Source organism: Dermacentor andersoni, chromosome 6 (genome assembly GCF_023375885.2).
Source record: "Dermacentor andersoni chromosome 6, qqDerAnde1_hic_scaffold, whole genome shotgun sequence".
In the NCBI taxonomy this organism is placed as follows: domain Eukaryota; kingdom Metazoa; phylum Arthropoda; class Arachnida; order Ixodida; family Ixodidae; genus Dermacentor; species Dermacentor andersoni.
This window is the reverse complement of record NC_092819.1, coordinates 16,880,414-16,902,299: the sequence shown is the minus strand read 5'-3', so window position 1 is coordinate 16,902,299 and position 21,886 is coordinate 16,880,414. Positions and strand designations below refer to the sequence as shown.

Here is a 21,886-nt window from a genome sequence, read left to right as displayed (position 1 = left end):
GCTCATGAGAAAGTTTCACTGTTCAGTCTTCAAACCTTCCATTAGATATCTTCTGATGGTGAAATGATGCCAGAGTACTTGCTTTAAGATTATTTATGCACAAACGACACTGAAACAGGTGAAATCGGCAGCCGCAATGTCGACAAAAAGGCCACTGTGATCTAAAAAGAATGTGTTGCTTGTCAGTCTCTGCTTTTCCAAGTTTGTTGCTGCTTATGTACAGTCAGAATGTAAATCGTTACTAAAAAGCATACGTATCCCTTAAAAGTCTAGGCAAGGTTTAAAAAAAATATGCTTACATTAAAAAAATGCATGGCATATGAATAAAAACATCACATATGAATTATATCCCAGAAATAAAAATTAAAACAATGCATATATTACAAACTAGCTATTACAAGCGCTGCAGCAATTGAACAACATATGTAAATGGGGGATAGGAGGACCATTCTTGCTTAGCTTATAAGACTACCTGCAAAGGCAGAGCTCTCATAATATTTAACAAGTGTATTTAACAACTCCTAGGCTCCGTCTTTGTTGAGCCAGCACTGTGTGATAGTGTGTACATGTGGTCAGAGAACTTGAATAAGGATTTGACTGGGACTGCACTGTAAAATGTGTGACATGTTGTAAAAGTGTTAATAAAAAAGCACATAGTATAACTACATGTCCTCTCTATTCAGCTTTAAGAGGCAAATACAAGCACGTGATTTTCAAGTGTCCGGACAGGAGGGCTTTGTCATGCTTTCATGTTGCAGTGTGGTGCAACCATATAGACGTGACATTGCAAAAATAAGTAGCAACAATTTTCATTGTTTCCCAATCAAGTACAAGCATACGCTTGTAAAAAAATTGCAATTGTACCACAAAGCAAACATTTTAACCATAGTGTGCTATAGCTAGTTTGAATATGCCGTCATTGTCAGAGAAAACGCTCCACATATTGCACATTAGATGCTGTGTCACCATCTGGTAAGTACATATAAAAAAACTAGGGCAGCTTTCGCTGGTGTCTTAGGCCTGCAGCATCAAAACAAACATCTGATGTACAAAAAGAATGACTAAGCATTGGAAATTCTTTGTACTAAGCATGACATGAGACTAAACGAAGGCTAATTTTACCATTTATTTCTTGCTATCACATTGGAGAGGAAGTAGCTTGAGTGAACTTTGCTCTTTCCGTACCGCGTCCATTGCACATCGTTAGTTGGCTAACAATGGTCTGAAACACCACTTTCAAGACCTTCCGCACGGACACACTGCATTCTCGAATGTGGAGAACTATATATTTATTTTCTAAGCAGTTTGATTTTTTAACCACCTGGCGGTGATTTTTAAACACGCTTTGAAGTTTTGCTATCTTCAAAGTAGAAGGCAAAAATGGCCACCCGCTATCTAATGTTGGAAACACCACTCTCGAGACCTTCCGCACTGCTCATGGACATGCTTCGCCATTGGACGTGAAGGAGAACTATACTTTTGTTTTCTAAGCAGTTAGATTTTTTTCCAAAGAGGCAGTAATTTTTTAATGCACTCCAAAGTTTCATGATCATCAAAGTAGGAAGCGAAAATGGCTGCCTCCGGAAGCGGCGCGCGCATTTCGAAAGATTGCAGGTCTCGTGATTTTGCTGCATCTGCGGCTCATTTTATCGATGGATCGAGCAGCAGCTAGTCTGAGGATGCTCCATTTTCATTGTACTTAGACTCCGAGAGCTACGATGACGCAAGCCAGCCCAGAACATCGGCGGTCGCAGCCTGCCACGCCCAACCGTAGTGCTTGCAGTTAAATTTTTGCAGTGGAATATCTGCTCAATGAAAAATGTTGATTTTTTTTTTGGAGATAATGCCTATTAGACAGCAACACATTTCGTATACCTCATAATTTTTGTTACATATTTTTCTTAATAGACACAAGCATGTCTTCATAAGCTTTGCTCCATGTTATTCCACAATTGATGCTGGCAATTTGTCTTTTTTCTGACATATAGCTCATGAATAAAACTTTTATGCGTGAAAAGTGCATTCATTCTGCTTTTTGTTTATGTATTACATAAAATATCCAGTGCAGTAGTTCCTTCAGAAATAAAATCTGCCATAACGTACAAAAAACACCTATTTTCCTTATGGTAGGGAAAGAGTTAAAAACCAGGCAACAAGCAAAATTTTCTGGCTGGCCAGAAACCGACGATGCAACAAGTGATGGCAGCAACCTGACAGCCAAACTTGTCACTTGTTGCCATCACTTGAAAATTGTGCCCACATGGTAGTAGTTATTGCTTGTTTTAGAGCGCAGCTCTATGCACATTTCCTGTGTTGAGTATCAGCGTGCCTCGGCATCTCTTGTATTTGAGTGAACGAGCACATTGAAGGATTAAAAAGCGAACGCGGAACACAGTAGGAGGTGAAAGACAGCAATAACGGAGAGAGCACAAGGAGGAAAGCGAATGAGGAGAGTATAACAAAAGGGTGAGGAGGAAAGCACAGTGCCGCACGAGACTGAGATGGCACCATATTATTAGAGCAAAGCTCTTAGGCGCCCATTCCTGGGTTGGGCATCACCGTTTCTTGGCATAACCGCATGAACGCGCTCGTGCCACTGCTCGCGCGTTCGTTGTCGTCTTCTTCCACAGCTGGCTCATGCCGCACATTTGATTCAGGGGCGTGTTAGTATTGGGCAAATTTTGCCAAATGAATCAGCAGTGTGTTTTGGTGGTGTGTTGGTGGATAGCAGAGGATAGAGCAAAGGAGAACTATTTACATATGTGCATGCGCTTTAGTTCTTTGCTATCTTTAGGAATTGTTGTGCACTGTCAGGTGCCACATACTGCTACATCTGCCCAGCTGTGTGACAATGTTTCACTCCTCCCATGCTAGGTGACGCATCAACTGACGCTGAAAATGTTGGCAGTGGGGCAAGTGCAGGCAAAGCAGAGCAGGGATCATCACATGAAGATGCCGAGGAGCAGGAGGGCACATTAGACATTGGTGAGCCAAGTAACTTGCTTTTCAGGTCTGCTGCACTAGAAGCACCACTTACTCCTGCACATATTGCTGAGTCTTCTTGGCTATCAGTAGTGTGCTGCTGTTATATTTTTGTCCAAGCACTTGGTGTAGGTTCAACTGTGCCATTTGCACCATTTTGCTCCAATTCTACTTGTTTGTGTCATGCTGCGGCCCACTCAAGTGCCATGTTTGTCAACTGCACCAAAGTGTGCTATTTTTGCCTGCTTGCACTGTCATGGAACCTCTTCATTAGGGGTGTGCGTGTGCATTAGGGGTGTGCATTAGGGATGTACGAATACGAGTAAAATATTGAATGGTAATTCAATTCGTGGATCATTTGTCTGTACTTTTCAATTTTTCTAATATTCTGTGATACACATGCCTGACGTTGGTGCCTTGCACTCAGCCTTTCCACAACCCTTTGTCTGTGTCGGTACAGTGTTTGTCCGGGTCGACAACACAGATTGAAACAATTCCCATATGCGATGTCAGCAGAGGCAACAGCAATGAAAGCAGAGCACTACGGAAAATGCATTATCGTGTGTGAAGATAGGACAGATTAGCCATCAGAATAAGGCACACAGATTCACACATTTAGGCATGTAGTTCAGAACTTTCTGTCAACAATAGTGTGCACAGAAACAAACGTCTACAAGCTCTCGCAGTAGTTGTAGTCACCCACAGACCAGAATAGCGCTTCAATGGCCATCAAAAGCTCTACGCATGGTCTTGAAACAAATTGCTAATTAGCCATTTGTACGAGCATTTAGCAGTAAGCTTTCTGCAATAACTGTTAAACGTAATCGGCACCACTGCTTCATCTGGTTGGTTGAGTGTCATTGGCTAAAGTTATGCAAAGACTCGTATCTATTTGCAAAGGCCACACGACACCTAGAAAACTGACAAACCACGTCGCAGTGGAAGTGATTCTATGGCATGGTACCAATGTTTGCAGCAGCAGTCACCATTTTTGCAACACACTGTATGGCAGCATCTAATCCCCAACACCATTTGTATATGCCTGTCTGCCTCTTGTCATAGCTTTGAGCATCATTATTGAATGCACTACCCATTTTGTGTACAGTATTTCCCTAAATAACACAAAAGCGCATCCATCATTTGGAATGCACATAAAACATTTGCCATCACTTCTTGTGTTATGCTTGATGGCATGAATTGTTATAGCACTGTTGTAATATTTTGTCTGTCTTAAGGCTGGCCACATAGCCTTGCTCTCGCTAGCCTACAAAATTTTATGTAATTGTCTACAAAAGTGTCTCACCTCCCCAAATAAGTCTCTTTTGCAACATACTGTTCATGGCATGCCATACATGGGAAGACACATTTAACTAGCTGCTGCTCACTGTTGGCCTTGTCTCCCTTTACTATGGAGCAGCATTTATTGATTATCAGTAGTAACAAGCTGCACCAAATCGCTACACCAAACTCATTACTCGTGTACAGCTCCAAGTGTTACAAGAAGGCCACCTTTTCTGCTCAAACTGCTCCATGATTTCTTTTTTTCTGCTCCGAAAATTGCTCCGAAACCTAAACTATCTGGACCACTACTGAGTACTGCATAAATACTACATCAAAGCATGTATTGAGTCAAGTTTAGCAAAAATGTAACTGAGTGTTATTTTCTCCCAGGAAGTCATAGGGAAACTCATTCCAACAGAGGCATGAGACACCTGTGTCACACAGACAAGCTTGATGGTATTGACTGCTAATGCTTGCACTATGAATGCCATTTGCATACTGGCAGATTTATTGGCAAAAAAATTTTGATGCCATTAGCAGTGTGCTGAACTCTCGACAACTCAAAGCACTATTCAATGTGTGCTCTCATTTCTGATAAAAATTGATGAGCAGCAAAAAAACTAATACTATGTAGCAATATTATTACCATGACCATTTGTTGAAAAGAAGTTGTCAGCAGAGTTAGTTTCCATTTTTGATGCAAAAGCATTATATGCACTCTTATGTGAAAATCCGGCAGCAGCGGCATGACTGAGCGATTGTACCAAAAATGGCCGATGGCACAAAGAATTAAAAACACATAAAAAATTGCTCACACCGATGTCAGGTTTCTCAGGGAGGTTTCTGAAAACAAAGTAAGTTAACGGCTTTGAAAAGAAAATTTGGTACATTTTGGTCTGGGTGGGAATCGAACTCGCACCTCCAGGGTCACGCTTCTCTGACGCCACGGCGGCTCCACAGTTCTGACTGACTAAAGGTGTACCTGGTGCGTGCATCATTGCACATGTCACATCGCAGCCATCTGGCTGACTAAAGACGTGGCCTAGTGCACATGTCATTGAGCACGTGACGGCACAGCCAAATGACGAGGAGGTAGCGCCACGTCACGAATGTATAAAATAAAAACATCTCACCAAAGGAGCCATAATGCTTTCGCATTCCCACTCGTAAGCAGTCTTAAGTGTCTCTCGCAAATTCTTTAAACACTATAAGTGCATTTTGCTTGAACCAATCCAGCTTTATAATTCAACATCAAATGATAGTTGTGCTTCTGGACACGAAAGAAAACTTCTGAGAAAGCAAACTCCATTTGGAAAATGCCTATTAGCATACTTTAAAGGGCCCCTCACCAGGTCTGGCCATGTTGAGTTGACAAGCGCAACACATACATTGAGCGATAACGATCGTCTTTGCAAAGTATTGCATCACTACGCACCGTGGAAAGATCTGAAATTTCAAACCGAAGGCCGTTTTTCCTTCTCCTTGCGGCCGCCGCGCTGCAAGCTGGAGGATGACGTACTCGTGTACCTGCGCCTACGTACTGTGTCCGCAGTGTGACGTCGCTCATGGTGACATGTGTCCGAGAATTATTCAAGACAATATCTGTTATCTGTGCGATCTGTTGCTTGAATTGAGGAATTGAAGTTTAAAGAAATAATAAAACGCAAACGGAATGTCTGCGTGTTTTTGTTTCACTTCGCACTGAAGCAAGAGAGGTGTACTTCCGCTTCGTCTGCTTGTTCCCACGGTTGTGCGGTCACGTGCGTAGGTACCGAAACTATGCCATTTTCTACCATGCTCCAATGCGTGATCATGCTCTGCGATCCACTTGTTCTGCCTCAGTATTCGTGTAGCGCTGAATTATACCGCTAGTCATGTTTCCATGTGCACAGCGTGCAAAATTGTCCGCTGCGCGAATGCGCACGACACCGTCAGCGAAAATGCGTAGCACCGAAAAAAAAAAATGCAAGGAGAAAAGATAAATGAAGCCGGGGCCTCTGACGTATGTGTCACGCGACCCTCAAGGTCTGGTATGGGAAAATGCAGTGAAGGAATTTCGCTTGCGAAGGCTAGACGGGGCGAGTGGAGAGAGCGTCTTGCTTGGCAGTGGAGCCCGCCTGCTAAAATCATGGGTTCGTGGCACTGAAATATTTCTATCTCGGCTACTAATGAGCCGACTTGAAAAAATTTTGCACCAGAACGCTCCCTAGAGGACATGTGACAACTTCCAGCGTATAACCAAAATTTGCTATGAGACCTGGTGAGGGGCCCTTTAAAGACATTGTTTGCACTTTCAAGCTGCAAGCAGCTTTTGTTTTTGGATATTTCAACTGTAAAGTAACCTGCTGCACTGACATGTATTGTCACTGTAGCATTGAATGACACTAAATATGCCTGTGTAGCACCAGATATTAGCCTTAGCCACAAAAATCACTAACCTTACTTGTGTGATGTGCATACTATACCACATAATGTAGCTTTTTCTTATGTTCAATGTTGAGCACAGGCAACAGAAATGTGACATTGTTCTATGTTAATTTAATACCAGGGTTTATATAAGCCAAATATACATTAATGTTACAAGAGCACATTTCTGCATTGTGTTGGTCGTATTTAAATCATGCACTTAAAACATATTTGCTTCTAGTTGTGGGCTGTAGTATTCAGTTTTAACCAATTGTTCTTGTTCAAATGGGGCAATTGTATGCTTTCTCGTATACATTGACTTTTAATATACTGTGTTTGTGATTTGTGGGGTTCTCAGCCGTGCTCTTTGGACAAAGGAATGACAACACAGTGGTGCAAACAATCACAAAGGCATTTATTGCACCTTTCATAGACTAATGCCTGCTAGCCGAGTTGCTATGCACAAAGAATGCCGATGGGCACGCGACAAATCGCGGAAGTCCGACTCAGCACGACCGGAAAAAGAGTGAATATGTTCACCCCATGCTGGACCCCAACGCCTGGTCGTTCGTGCGTACGGTCACGCGAACGGTGGCGAGCTTGGACTATCGTGTTCATCCATTCCGGGGTAGGCTTTGCGAGACCGTCTCGCAGAAGCATGGATCGGCGCATGCGCAGAACGTCCGCATCGCACGCCGACTCCGAGCCAGAGAGGAAAAGCCTTCTCCTTTTTGCGCCCAAGTAACTCCGCTGTCAGGTGGCCTTAGCAGAGCCACACTCGCGCCATCTCTCGCAATGCGCTTCAAGACCGCTGGCACCAAGCCACGCGGCGAAGCCGGATTACAGGAGATTGGAGCTATGCGGGAAAACAACATATCAGGGGACGTGTGAGAGTCGCGCATCCTCACAAATTACACAGCCTGCTAAATTGTTGCAGTTTTTCTTAGATTTTAAGTTGTTTCTCAAGGAATGTAACACTTGTTAAAACATCCAGTACTGCAAACTTCCACCATTTAGCATTGCTTGGTGCACTAGAATTGTAAACTGGTGTGCCTCTTCCGAAAGTTTGTGCATTGTTATATGTCACATCACTCATGTTGCATTGCAGCAGCAAGTATTACGATATATTCTATGTTATGTTTTCGTGCATTTGTCTTGAAACTTGAAAGCCATAGTCTCCATTGACAGGAATCTATGGGCATTACCTTGCCCACCATACTTTGTACGCTCTTGGTCTATACCTATAGAGCTGGGCTACTGTCTTGTGTAACATACAGGGACAAGACAATTTTCTTTAACTTCCGCTTTCACACTGTTTGCACACAGGTGGCCAGACCAGAGGTCTCTCTGGGTCTGGCCCAAGCCACGAGAGCCAGGCTGATGATGAGTCAGTGCCTTTCAAAATATCGGAGATGCGCACCACTGCGGACCCAGAAGGGACGAAGCCCCGCAAGCTGCACACCACCGAGCATCAGTGCACGCAGCCGAAGGACAAGGAAAGGGCTGAGCTCTTCCAGCATGTCACCAGTGAGGAGGCGCACGATGAAGTCGCACTTGATACAGCTACACCAGAGCAAGCACAGGCCGCAATAGAGAATGCAGAGGAGGAAAGAATGCCAGACCAACTAACGGAACAAGACCAAGAAGAAGCTATGGAGGAAGACCAAGATCATTCAGAAAAGCCTCCAGCCACACATAGAAAAGCAGCTACTACAGAGGAGGCAGAAACAAAGGAGAAGCCAGGCACTGTTGTGGAGACTGCATTTGTGGAACGTGGCCCTGAACCAAGCTTTCACACGAATATGAATCTTGTGGCAGAAGTAGAAATGGATGAGGAAGTACGCGGGCTGGCCGAGTGGGAAGTGGCCACCATCCAGCCAGGGTCAGAGACATGGGCAGCCTGGGAGAAGGCAGAGCGTGATGTTGCTCCACTGGTGCAGGAACTTTGCGAACAGCTCCGGCTTGTGCTAGAGCCAACCAAGGCATCCCGGCTTCGAGGCGACTTCAGGTCTGGCAAGCGGCTCAGCATGCGACGCGTAATTGCATACTTGGCAAGCCAGCTGCGCAAAGATAAGATTTGGCTGCGGAGGGTGCAGCCTTCACAGAGACAGTACCGCGTGATGCTTGCCATCGATGACTCGCTCAGCATGGGCCCTAGTGGGCCTCTTGCTCTGCAGTCGTTGGCACTCCTGGCCCAGGCACTAAGTTTTCTGGAGGCAGGGGAGCTGGGTGTGGTGAGCTTCGGTGAGCAAGTGCGAATACTGCACTCGTTGGGCCAGCCATGGACACGGCAGTCGGGTGCCACAGTGGCTGGGCTGTTGAACTTCCAGCAGACGCGTACACGTGTAGCTCCTCTTCTGAGGGCGGCAACAGAGCTCTTGCCCCCCGGCCCAGACACGGCTCGATTACTGCTCATCATTTCGGATGGCCGAGGCATCTGCAGTGAAGGGGACGTAGCAACTGCAGTGTGCAAGGCACATTCACAGGGACTTCTTATGGTGTTTGTTGTGTTGGACAGCTTGGGTGGCAAGGCAAGTGTATATTCTTTCTCATGTTCCAAAGTGCCTTCATTTTTGCTTTGTTTGGTTCACTCCTTCAAATCTCACTTTGTGAGCTGCATTTGTTACTCAAGCGTGTTGGCAGCTGCAAGAACAAACCCAGTGCCTCAACCTGTTGCTAATTCTGCCGAGCATAGCATCTGAACCACAGTTCAGTTCACAAGGAACACCCGATTAGTATTCCACCATTACAGCTAAATATGGCATGAAGGCCTACGGGTTATTTTTTCATGTGTATATGTTCACTTATTGCATCATATGAGCCGCTCGTTTCTTATAAACATTAAGAAATGTTACAGCTACATTGCCTACCTCATTACGTGTTCGCTTTAAGTGTGAACCATGCTGCACAATTATATGAAGTAAACAGATAATGAAGGCAAGGAAAGCATAGGGCAAATTAACATACTTTTAATTGAAATGTGGAAATAATAAGGAAAAAGAGAAGTGAAAGTGGACAAAAGGACAACTTGCCACAGGTGTGAGCTGAATCCACATCTTCAGCACTATGTGTACTTTACCGTTAAGCTACCACGACGGATGTCCTTGCCTGCACTTTAAGTATTCATCTATGTTAAAAGATTAGCCCTAGAAGTGTTAGCCAGCACCATCGGTTATCGTTATTCCTCTTGACCATACCACGTAAATATTTTAACTTTGCATGCAGCAACTGGTTACTGGTAGTACACTTGAAGTTCAACATTAATGGTATAAATTTGATGGCTTGATAACAGCGGGAAGAAATTATAGAAAAAGAAGTCTTTTTTTCTCTCAATGGCAAGAACATGTGGCACAATAAAGTTAAAATGAGGGCAACTTATGTCACACATGTGGTGTTTACGAGGACTTGGCCCTTATAGTTACTGTGCGCAGTAAGTGTTTCACAACTGCAAGAAATTATTTAAGGAGCTTGTTATGCCTTCGTAAGAATGCTCACCCTAAACTGCAAGATGTTTTTAGACCTTGGGTAAGTTCTGCATCTGCTTTGCACACGACAAAGGCACTTTTGTCCTGTAGAATTTGCTCAGCCTGCATATATATTTTTATTATTGTGTGGTAAAAAATTTTTATTATTATTTAATCTTTTACCCTAGTCATCTTTATTAGCATGCGAGGTTAACATCTGCAGCTGTCGCTAAGATCTCTCCCTCAGCTCTAGCAATACTGAAAATATTGTCTCTTTTAGCCATTTCTGGTTCGAATATTAATTTTTAGCTATAAAGTCTACATTCTCTACATTTGAATGAGCAAAAGGAACGAAAAAAAAATTTTATTGCAATCTTTCACATTAATTTGAATGCTTGTCATGAGTTCAGCAGATCACAAGTAGCAGTCTTCTAAATTTACAATCACGAGTGTGCAAAATGGCCACAAATTATCTGAAGGCTGCTACATGGCATAGGTGCCTGGCTTCAAAGGTATGGCAAAAAGGCCCGATCTAGGCTTGCTGCAGCCTGTGGACTGTCGCAAAATTGTTGGAAGAAATTATCAGTGGCCCAAGTCTATGTAATTTGTGCAATTACTGTGGTTGGCAGTCTGATTTCTTCTATTATTTTGGCTTTTGTTATTCTACAAATCAGATATTCCTTCTGAGGCATTACAATATTCCTGCAGAAATCATTGGACCATAAATGTATAAAATTTTGTCTTCTCGGTGCAGTATGTGCGAGAGGGAGACTGAACAGGGCGACTAAACTGATTCAGCAGTAGGCAAATGGGCGTTAATTCGTGTAGTTCACTTTTAATCTTTAGTATCATTCATGGAATACAGAATCACTAAGCAAACATCAAGTGAGCATCGCAAGGGCTTGCGTATCATGAATGATGTCTTTGGAGATGCTGCTAGCACTCTTGCATGGCTTTCTCCTTGAATCAACACCTTAGTTTTTATACACCAATGGTTACTTTAGCTAGCCTAAAAAGTTGGTTTGTTTTGATATAGCAAATTTACTTTTATCATATATGTATAAATATAAGACAGTAAAGGTTAACTTTACTCATTGTGACAATGCAGAGCATTATCTTCAAAAGAGCTTTTGTATATGAGTGATGTCACTGCTGTTACCCATAGATTGAGCAAATATTTTTCCATTGGACATATGCTTACTGGCAGCCCTATTAATACATCAGGAGACAGATAAAAATAATTGTTTCAGTGTTTTGCCTTCTTGCTAAAGTCATTTTTGGTGTTGAATTTGACTCTCTAGGACTCCATCCTTGAAATTCGGCAACCAGAGTTCGGGCCCTCAGGGCAAGTCAAGCTTCGCAGTTACATGGAGCGCTTCCCGTTCCCCTTCTACCTGCTTCTCCGGGACCTTGCCTCAATGCCAGCTGTCCTGGGCGAGGCACTGCGCCAGTGGCTTGAACTGGTCTTGCAAGCCTAGCCGGATTATGTGTGAATAAATTTGCTTTGTGCGATTCCACAGTCGCAGTGTTCACTGCCCAAGAGGCCCATTGCGCTTGTGTGGCTCCCAGAAGGGCAAGCCCAACCAGTCAAACACATCACGTTCACTAGTTATAGGCAGAGGCTCCCCTGGAATGCCTGTGCAACCAATTGGACGTAACGCGTATTCACTGAGCTTCATATTCTGCTGAACGGCGTGCGCACGCATGCTCTGGTTAAACAAGTCACTGCCTGTGAAGTACAGCAGACCGCAGAAGAACTGATCTTGAGGAAGTATGCGGATGTCAATGCGTCGGTGAGGCCGCGAAGAATCGAGCTGGCACACACCCGCAAACTTTGTTTCTCCCAAAGACATTATGTCAGTGATAAAGCCCACTTGACGAAGGTATTCCACGAGACGTGCCAGCAGTTTGGGCGGCCTCCTGTCTGTAGATCGATAGTTTTTGTGGCACACCAACAAGTCGATGTCGCCGCTCGTAGGCAGGCCTCTTCGATAGCTGCCGCACGCTACTGCCTCGTAGGCTTCATCAAACTGGTGCAGTGCGTCAACAACCCTGGCCTCCAAAAGACCAACTTCTTCTCGAGGTATGCGCTTCTCGAAGTCTTCCAAGTAACGCAGCCCTATCTTCTGGTGTTCCGTCAGACAGTCCTGGTTCTGACGCAGGTCCTCAATGCTGTGAATGCCGCGGTCATAAAGGGACTTTGCGTGCGCTGGTCCTATTCCCGATACCCGCGTTAACTCTTGAATAGCATTTGTACTTTCATCGCTACGAACTTTCTCTAGTTTCGCAACTTTTCCCGTTCGTAGGAACTCTTCTATCTTTTGTGAAATTTTCGCGCCGATACCGGGAAGGGCTTTTGCTTCTTGTGCATTTTCCACTCTTTTGTCGAGCTTCTCAAGCGCCACGGCTGCTTTGCGGTACGCGTTGCTCTTGTAAACGTTACGCGTGACGTTCTTTTCGTAGTCCGCCAGTTCGTTCAAGAACTCGCAAATATCACTGTTCGGATTACCCGTCTCGCTCCACTTCTTCTTTCCCATGTCAAAATAACAGCTCCACAAGAACACTCGCGTGCTTACACCAGACAAACAGCCCCAATTTCACCTACAAGGTGCGCTGTTGCTTTAGTATAGCTCTAGGTCCGTCGCCAATCGTACCATAGAATAAAGAACTAGCCAATCTTAGAGAAGGGAAACTGTACCTTCCGCCGTGGTTCGAAAATAAGCAGCTGCAGCGCATGGAACTTACTTAGGCGGACGCCAGATGACGTTGCTCAATCCGGAAGCGGAAGTGCAAATTTTTTTTTTTTTAGAGCAAACCTCAATATGGCCGTTTTTTGGCGGTCGCGTACGCCGCGCGCCGTGCTTGCCCTGCAGGCTATGCGGCATGCTTCAATGCCTTCGCTACCGCGTAGCTGGTGCGTTCTAATTGCCAAGAGCCTCTACTGACGCCCATACAAACAAGCCACAAGTGAGTGAACAGAACGCGCGACTTTATTGCCAGAAGACAAGCAGTGTACATTCTCGTGCAATAGCAGAAATAAAATTTGCATGTCGAGATACGCTGGAATCATTGACGCGAGCTCGTAAACGGCTCACCGTCGTCGTCGAACGTGGTGGTCAGGTTAACGAGCAACAACCAGCAGCGGAAACATATTGGACAGAGTATGCCACTTGTTTGCAGCGACAGTCGCCGTTAAAAATGCCCAAATTGCATTGCGAAGCAATCGGGAGACGCAGGCATCTGCTGCCGCAGCCTACACAGCGACATGGGCTACCCCAGATTTTAGCCGTTCACTCCTTTCCAACCTGCACGTTTCTTTTCTTTCGGGGGCCGCTAATGTGTGGCTCACACTTGGTGTCTCACATTGTCTCACTATGGACAAGTCGCTTTCGTGGGCATCGCCTCCATCAGCTACTTTTGCGGGCCTTTCCACCCAACTTCATACACGTCCGGCCATGTAAGCACTTATGCTGGTCTCCGTTCATGCCTAATCGCGGCCGAGAAAGGCCAGAGGCACAATTTGCCCATGGCTGCAGCAGGAAAGGGTGAACGGGGAGCACGAATCACGGTGTGCGTAAATTGGGAGTCTATGTCGCTGTGCAGACTGCAGGATCAAATGCTTACTACGAGAGGCTGCTTCCCTGTGCAACCGACCAGGCCGCAATATTCGAAAAACATAAAATGCGACCGTAACCAAGTAACATAACAGCAAAATTAAACAGCAATCAGTCACCGCATGAGGTTCAGACAATACATTATACATTGGCTACGAACCATCTTACAGGCATAATGCTTGCCTTTGTCGCATGTGGTGGTCTGGTAACGAGCGACAACCTGCGTACAAACAGATTAGACAGAGCCTCGCACCTGTTTGAACCAACAGTTGCCGTTGAAGATGAGCAACTTCCATTGCAAAGCAATCAGGTGACGCAGGCATCTGCTGCCACAACCAACACAGCGACATGGACTACCCGGCATTTTAGCGTTAACTCCTTTCCAACCTGCACATTTATTTTCTTTCGGGGGCCGCTATGTGTGGCTCACACTTTGTGTCCCACTTTGTCGCAATGTGGACAAGTCGCTTTTGTGGGCATCACCTTCAGCAGCCATTCTTGCGGGCCTTTCCACCCATACGGCTATCAACTTCATACACTTCGAACCATGTAAGCACATATGCCGGTCTCCGTTTTGAGCAAATCATGGCCGAGGTAGGCCACAAGCACAATTTGCCCATGGCTGCAGCAGGCCAGAACAAACGGGGCGCACCAGTTACGGTGTGTGTATACTGGGAGTCTATGTCGCTTTGCGGACTGCAGTAGCAAATGCTTACCTCGAGGGACTGCTCACCAATGCAACTGACCAGGCCCCCACATCTGAGAAACGTAACACAGTTACCACAACCAAGTGTGACAGCAAAACCAGATTCTGCAATCAATCACTTCAGTGTAGCTTGCACAAAGACCCAGGCTATCAAGGAAGAGGAGCAATCATCAACGAGACTAGGAATATGGAAAATGAGAAAGCTTGCATTCAAGAGAGAAGCCACTCTGCTCTGCAAGCATTGAAGGCTAAAAACATCAAGAAAAGTAAAATGGTGCATAGCACATGTGCATAGGTTAATGCAAGACGCATGCCGATGCTACATCAGCTATTTCAGGAGAGGAATTGCGCATGACAACATACACTAGAAGATACTGCTACAGATATGTTAGGCTGCTAGACAGTGACTGGTATTAAGTATCAGCGAAGAATTGGTTGACCTTTATATTTGGATGAGGATGAATGATCTCTAACAAAAATGGGCAATGAGAAAGCTTGCATTTATAGAAGAAAAATTACACTTGGCACAGACGGAATTAACATGGCTAGGAAGCTGATTAAAGGCAAACTGATGGAACTCGATCTTTTGGCCAGCGTCGTCCGTGCTTGGTCAGATGTTGCAGGTGCATCTGAAGACGAAGAATTTCTAGAAAGTCCTTTTTGAGTTACCTGGATGACTCAGCCAAATGTCCGTGCTGGTGGAATGGTGGCTGAAGCTCTTTTCAGTCTTGACACAGTCCTCTGCAGACTTGATATCTCATTCATATTCTTCTGCTTGTGCTTCTTTGTTCTTGGTGTAAAAGCCTTGCAAATTCGGCTCCAGCCCCTTCCTGTTGGCGCAGATAGGAGCTCCTGTGATGACCAAGATGTGCTTGGCATAGACTCTGTTGGGGCAAAACGGTGACACATGAGATACAGCACAGATTAGCCAAATTTATGTGTGTTTTATATGTTCGAACCAATTATACTGAACCATAAATATGAACAAACATTCATATCTGCTGCAAACAGCAAGCCAATACAGCATATATCAAACATATGTATTTCTGAACCATGTGTTGTTTACCTTGTAGTAGTAGCCATTGTCCACACAATGACCTTGTTGTAGCAGGCAGCAGCTTCTGTTTAGTGCGTGGAGTGTGTTGCTTTATACTGGTGCCGTCCTCATTACTGCATGTCTGGAACAGAAATTTTGACTGAATCAGAAATTGAAAAAGCAAAGTTTTGCAATATGAAATGCAAAAAGGTGTGACATATATGTTGTAATGATTTGCGACTACAGAACACATGCAAATGTACACTGTCTGTTCTAGGGTGCTTAAGCAGCATGTTAAATATTGCTATTGTCCATAGAATTGATGTCTGCCTAACTACAATGCATGTCAACAGCGCAAGTACTATTAAGATCACAAATGAGAACATTTGTGGGTTCATTTATACACTAGAAGTGATCACACTGCTAGTTCCACAAGCAAATGCATGAAAGTCATGAAGCTATTAGAACTGATGCATCATTTTTCTGCACGAACGTGATGCACCGCTTCACTACTGCAAAAATAAATGCCCTACGGTAAACCAATCTGAACAGCAAGAACATTTGGAACCAACAAGTACGAAACATGGGTGAATTATCATGCTTGCAACTGTTTAATACATTAAATTCTGTACTTTCACTTCATTTTACCAAAGGATCATTCGGTTTTGTGGACGAAAGACGTTGCCGGCGGACTCGAAAAAAAAGCTTAATATGTATATTGATAAGGCTACTCAGTCACCAACAACCACGGCTACAATAACATAAAAAATGAGACGCGCGTTCCGATATCGCTTTTTCTTTTCTAATTGTGTGTGTAAACCAAACGACAGCCTCGTAAGTAAAGGTTTATTGAGGAAACAGCAACTGAGATCCTGAGATCCTCACTGCCCATATGTAATGCAGGATCTAGTTCGTTAACTTGTGCCCGCCTGGAAGGTAATGAGACGGATATTATATAACGATTCAAGCAGCGGTGTTAAACGACTCACCGTTATTGCCGTTGTCAGCCGCAGCAAAATCCAGCTCCCGTTTCGATGCAGACCTGTTCCGAATGGCTCACGACCGAAACCCAACTGCCGGGCTTACATGTCCGCTTGCAAACACGTAACTTCACCCCAAGTTAAATAACGCGAGACATCAAAGCGCAAGAAACTAGTTTTAGAAACAAAGAACCAACCAGTCTTGAGTGTACGAACGAATGAATCCGTGCCGCCGTGCACTCGGAAATACCGGTAAAAATTTTAAATCCAGGCCAGAGGTCACGTGAAAGATCGATGATGCTGAACGCTATTTGCGTTTATAATGGCGAAGAAACAATAAACTTACTAACAAAGAGTACAATATCTAATTAGCAATGATAATTTTGCCCTGTTTTTATGTAAAAGAAAATGTTTCGGTAATTGTAAGAAAAAGATTGTCAGATAAAATTGCGCTTACTACGACGCCTCTACCGGGAAATGTTGGAACTAACAAAAGCATCCCGAAGTGATTCTACTACGCTGGTTTTGTTAGCAGCGGCGCGCGGTCGATTTTTTCGCCCTCTGTGGCCATTTGTTGAACTTGAGAGTGTGCTACCCCTTGTAAACTGTGTAACCTACGATGTAAACTACGATGCCAGGACCACGACATACAATAAAGAAACAGATCCGCACAGATCTCCCTGCTTCAGCACGCCTGTTCTAGTTCGCCCCTTTTACCGTTAGGGACAGAACGTACGAGCAAAGTGGCGCTAGTTATAGCCTGTTCGTTGTCGTCTGCTTCTGCGATCTGTTCAGCGCTCGTGCTGCCATTACAGCACACACAAAGCGCTTGTATTGATGGTAAATGAATAAATTCACAAATATAAAAAGAAAACAAGAATTTGCGAATGCTTTGCGTTTGAACGGAAATTAGAGGAGGAGGAGCGTTGCAAGGAAGGTAAACAATGAGCATAGGTGGCAGCTGCAATGCTAGACGGCATAAATTTCCTTTTTCTAGTAAGAGACTGGAAAAATCGTTTTAAGGGATGCATAGGATAATCTAGCTTTTTTGGGTTGATCATAGATAGCCTAATGTCGTAGATGACATAAGGAATGACTGCTATGTGCTGTAGTGAAATACAGAGTATCTGGTAAAAGTATTCACAAGCAAGTCCTGCGCTGGACATGTCGAGTCTATTTCAAGGAAAGGTGAGCATAACTTGTTTTTAATGTTGTTTGAAATCTAGAGCAGTAGAATGCTTGCAAAAGCGATCTCAGTGCTTTAAAACGTGCTGCAAGCAGGCCTTGTGTCACGGAACTCTTTTCAAACTGCAAAGCTAGCTTTCCTGCGTGGTACGGCGGCAGTAAACGTACGGTGGCGCGAAAGATACGTACGCAGTGAAGCTGTATGCGTAATTCTCTTTTTGAGCTCACGACGCATTCACGGAGACCTTTTAAGAGTTAAAATGAGTGGTAATTGTTCTGTCGTCGAACGTTGCGGTGGTTTCCAGTTTCTAAAGAGCGCAGAGGCGAACTTTACAACGTGTACATTGAAACTGTTTACGAACTCTATAAACAATGTGACTTAGTGTGCAATCTCCGTGCGGTTTGCTACTGCCTGAAAGATACAATAGGAGTGGCTATTTAACGCTATTTTAGAGAGGAGCGCGCTGCACGCACCGACATTTTTCAGGTTCTGGTAGTCAACTTTTGGAGCCAAGTGACCGATCAAAGCCTTGTGACATCACTGTCACATAAAGTTTCATACAATAATAATTACACGATGGCACGCTTTCTGTAGAAAAAATCATCAACTAGGCAAGCAGTTCGCCACAATACAACAGCCGCCGTACTAATTACAACTCCGCACCAGTCAACTGCAGATGACCGCAGAGTAGCAGACGAACAGGTTATAAAGGCGACGCCAACGTTTGAACGAGAGTGGGCGCAAGTGGCTCCCATAGAAGCCGGATATCCGTGAAGGTCTGGAGTTCCAGTAGGTCATGATGTAAACAAGCAAAGCAGCTGCCACTACTAGCTGCCACGATCATAGAGTTTATAATAATTACTACGAAACTCTATGGCCACGATGGCACTCGAAACTCTATGTTGCACGCTTTCTGTAGCAACCGAGTGACCGAGCCGCAAGGACGTATTCGCTCAAAAGCCCAGGCCCAGGCTAGATTTAAAGCCGAATGTGAGTCATTCCATAGCCATAATCTATCCGGCTGGCGAAATTTGCTGCAAGTGGGGCGGGGAAGTGTGACGCCACACCTAGAAACAGGGTGCATTCAGCGACGCGTCTCTGTCTGCGATCAGAAAACCGACGGCTGTTGTGCTTCCTATGTGTGGAAGGTAGGAAGCGCTCCCGGAGACTTCAGAGACACCCTTTTTCTGCTGCCAGGCGACCGTGACACCAGCGCAGACATGTTTTCCTCGGGTCCCAACTACGCCAAGTTGAAGACCAACTTGAGACTAACGATAAACCGCCTGAAGTTGCTTGAACGTAAGAAAACAGAGCTAGCGCAGAAGGCTCGTAAGGAGATCGCAGAGCACCTGGCAAATGGGAAAACTGAAAGGGCAAGGATCCGCGTGGAGCACATAATTCGTGAGGATTACCTCGTCGAAGCTATGGAACTCGTTGAAGTTTACTGTGATCTTTTGTTGGCACGTTTTGGTCTCCTTCAACAAATGAAAACGCTGGATGAAGGTCTCTCGGAAGCTGTCTCCAGCCTCATCTGGGTGGCACCGCGGCTACAGGCTGACGTCGCCGAGCTGAAGGCGGTCGCCGATCAGCTGGCGATCAAGTACGGTAAACCTTACGCACAGGCGGCCCGCGATAACGGGTTGTCAACGGTGAGTCCAAAGCTGATGCAGAAGTTGAGCGTCCAAGCACCACCGCGACTTCTAGTAGAGCAGTACCTGGTAGAGATAGCGAAGAGCCACGACGTGCCCTACGAGCCGGACAAATCTGTCATGGAAGAACCAAGCGACGAAACATCGCAGCCTCCATTGATCGATCTTGGCGCTGCGGCTCGACCACCCGGTTTTATCACCGATCCCTACCCCCAGTTTGTGCCTGGCAGTGTACCGCAGGGCGTAGACTACACGCCACCGCCGACAGCGGGACCGGACTACAACGCGCCACCATTCAAACCTCCGGCAGGATGCGACTTTCAGGCTCCACCGTTTGCGCCCCAGCCTATGAACTTCCCTGGGCCTCCGCCAGTTCCCAAAGCACCACCTGTCGCTGCTCCGTTCCCAGCTATAAACCCGCACACTGTCGGCTTCGGCGAAGGGGGCCTGCCACCATATAGTGCAGTGAGCGGACTGCCTGACTTGCCGTCAGTACCTTCTGGCAGCTTGCCGAAGCCGCCTTCCAAGGAAGACGACCTCGACTTTGACGACTTGACGCGCCGATTCGAGGAACTCAAAAAAAGGAAGTAAAGCCCGGCGCGTTTACATATTTCTGCTGGTCGTTTATTTCTGCTGTGCGTAGAATAAAGGAATGCTTATGCACTTCGTTTTTTACTGTTGAATTTATTGGTCGGGCAGTTTCAGGAAGCAAGCATGCCGAGCGACTTGCGCACCAGACGGTCGGCAATGCGATTGAACTGCTGTCTGTCCTCGCGCCACATCTTGGCCGCGTCTACATTGGCACCACTCTCGTCGTTGGGCTCGGCCAGCATGGAGACCACGGAGAGCAGAATCTTCTCCACGCTTTGCACGGGGCTCCAACGCTCAGCGCTGGACTCGTAGCCCATGGGGTCTTCGCCTGGCGCATGCAGGATTGATATGCATACGCGGCCGTCCGCGTAGATGTTGGGATGGTACATCTCGCAAGTAAACTGCATCTTCGGTGGACTGAGCGGGTAATCTGGGGGAAATGTGAGCTTGGCCGGAAAAACGCCGCCTTCGAAACAGGTGCCCTCAGGTCCAGTGATGAGCGCTTCCCATTCGAAGAAGTTCTCCTCGCTCACCGGTCCCGCTATGATGCCTTCGGGTGGGTTCAGCGTAAGCTGCTTGTACTCGGCCATCAATCTGCGCAACGCCGACCCGGCCATCACTCTTTACGCTGACTGTCCTCACGAAGCCACGGCGATGTTGCGGAAAGGAGCAGGAGCTCGGCCCTATCAGGTGGTGCTTCCACTGAGCGGCGGAAGCCCTCGCTCCGAGTGAACTGCGAGGCCGCACGATTTCGCTGGTCGTCGCTGGTGCCCCTAGTTCGGTAGAGGATAATTTGCCGACAGTCTTTCACGTATCTTCACCTGATTTAGGCCGAGGCTTCGCCTGGCCTGGCCGACCTCCTCCGCGACGACGCCAACAACGCACGCTCGAGAAGCTTGCGCGGCCGCTTCTGTCAAAGTCAAAAGTGTCGCAAGAGGGCAGCATGCGCTAGCTGAAATTTTATATAGGTTGCTAGTTGAATCCACGGCCGGGTCGTGGTTGAATCGCTAATGTTAATGATGGACAAATAAAGCTTTAAAATGGTATTTGCTACTGTTTTAAGTGCCATAAGTAAAGTATTTGTGCTCGGGGACATTCAATCGATTGAAGGGTTCGACTGCTCCTGCTCCATCATGTATGGGAAGTCGCGCTATGTCATTTCTCTATGGGTATGTTTTGACGCTAGTCATAGAGTGCTCTATGACGCTAGTCGCTTGTGCAAAGTGCGAACGTAAATTGAATCTTTGTTCTTCGAGTGGACTGCGTCGGTCGCAGAAATGGTGCAAGTAAATGTAAAGTATGTCGGCACAAAGGTGAGCCGCGTTCGTTTTAAACCAGAAAGTCAAGGTCTACTCAACACGCACGAGTACTGCTTGGTTTCTGGCAGCTGGGACGACAAGGTAAAAAGGAACGTGCTCAAGCCCAAGATGGCAATTTATGTCTGCATGATTGTTTCTTTTCTGGCAACTGCATTATTGAAATTTCGGGAATTGTGCTTCTACAGCCGAACACTTTGTCCCTGTGGGCATGCTCTGCCAAACCGAGCGAAGATTCCCCCGACGCCGGCATGCATCGCCTTCACACGGTTGAACTGGTGTCGGACACGGGTGACCTCTGTGTGAGTGCCAATCCTGCTGAAGCATGTTCATGACATTTTAAGTCGCGATCGGATTCCTTGAGTGGCTGAATTTCACGATTGCTGCTTTTGCCTACACGAATGACTCATTGGCAACCTACCGAGGGGGTAAACATGAGAGGATGACGAGGCAGTGGAATATGTGGGACCAAGCAGGGTGAGAAGCATGTTGCAGCTGGCAAGCATTGAACGACAGGGGCATCATGTCATCCAGATCTCATCAACCTCGCCTGGGGGACGGTTTCGGTAACACTACCATGTAGATGATACCATGTATCAGTGGCACGCGGACACTATGACACACCATAGTGCAGGAATTGTGCAAATGAAGGCTGAAGTAGCCACAGTGGCAAAT

The 21,886-nt window shown here is 45.9% G+C and overlaps 5 protein-coding genes and 1 long non-coding RNA gene across 7 annotated transcripts in view; 3 read left to right on the top strand and 3 right to left on the bottom strand.

Moving 5' to 3' along the window:
• Nucleotides 1-11,650, top strand: part of LOC126521268 (midasin) — a 386,114-nt gene extending 374,464 nt beyond the window's left edge. The window contains exons 72-74 of the mRNA XM_050169921.3: nucleotides 2,875-2,985; nucleotides 7,996-9,200; nucleotides 11,435-11,650. Of these exons, the coding sequence (XP_050025878.1) occupies nucleotides 2,875-2,985; nucleotides 7,996-9,200; nucleotides 11,435-11,611 (1,493 nt within the window). The 3' untranslated portion in view covers nucleotides 11,612-11,650. The remainder of the gene's footprint in view (nucleotides 1-2,874; nucleotides 2,986-7,995; nucleotides 9,201-11,434) is intronic.
• Nucleotides 11,651-11,662: 12 nt separating this feature from the next.
• On the bottom strand, nucleotides 11,663-13,099 carry LOC126521264 (DNA polymerase beta-like). Its single transcript, XM_050169918.2, has one exon. The coding sequence runs from the start codon at nucleotides 12,668-12,670 to the stop codon at nucleotides 11,663-11,665; it is 1,008 nt and encodes a 335-aa protein (XP_050025875.1). The 5' UTR covers nucleotides 12,671-13,099.
• Nucleotides 13,100-13,105: 6 nt separating this feature from the next.
• LOC126521271 (uncharacterized) lies at nucleotides 13,106-17,305 on the bottom strand. Its single transcript, XR_008610345.2, has 2 exons — nucleotides 16,479-17,305; nucleotides 13,106-15,631 (listed from the first exon to the last, which is right to left on the bottom strand). It is a non-coding gene; the product is annotated as an uncharacterized lncRNA (long non-coding RNA).
• Nucleotides 17,306-17,409: 104 nt separating this feature from the next.
• The window catches only part of Nup43 (nucleoporin 43), a 34,180-nt gene continuing 29,703 nt past the window's right edge, over nucleotides 17,410-21,886 (top strand). Inside the window, exons 1-2 of one of the 2 annotated variants that reach the window (XM_055065888.2) lie at nucleotides 17,410-17,657; nucleotides 21,400-21,513. In XM_055065888.2, coding sequence (XP_054921863.1) covers nucleotides 17,634-17,657; nucleotides 21,400-21,513 — 138 coding nt within the window. In that variant the 5' untranslated portion in view covers nucleotides 17,410-17,633. Of the gene's footprint in view, nucleotides 17,658-20,900; nucleotides 21,296-21,399; nucleotides 21,514-21,886 lie in introns of those variants that run through there. The other variant, XM_050169919.3, reaches the window with a different exon arrangement.
• Ist1 (increased sodium tolerance 1-like protein) lies at nucleotides 18,651-19,967 on the top strand. Its single transcript, XM_050169917.3, has one exon. The coding sequence runs from the start codon at nucleotides 18,876-18,878 to the stop codon at nucleotides 19,893-19,895; it is 1,020 nt and encodes a 339-aa protein (XP_050025874.1). The 5' UTR covers nucleotides 18,651-18,875; the 3' UTR covers nucleotides 19,896-19,967.
• On the bottom strand, nucleotides 19,969-20,782 carry Ubc7 (ubiquitin conjugating enzyme 7). Its single transcript, XM_050169920.3, has one exon. It carries the CDS (start codon nucleotides 20,510-20,512, stop codon nucleotides 20,006-20,008), a length of 507 nt encoding a protein of 168 aa, XP_050025877.1. The 5' UTR covers nucleotides 20,513-20,782; the 3' UTR covers nucleotides 19,969-20,005.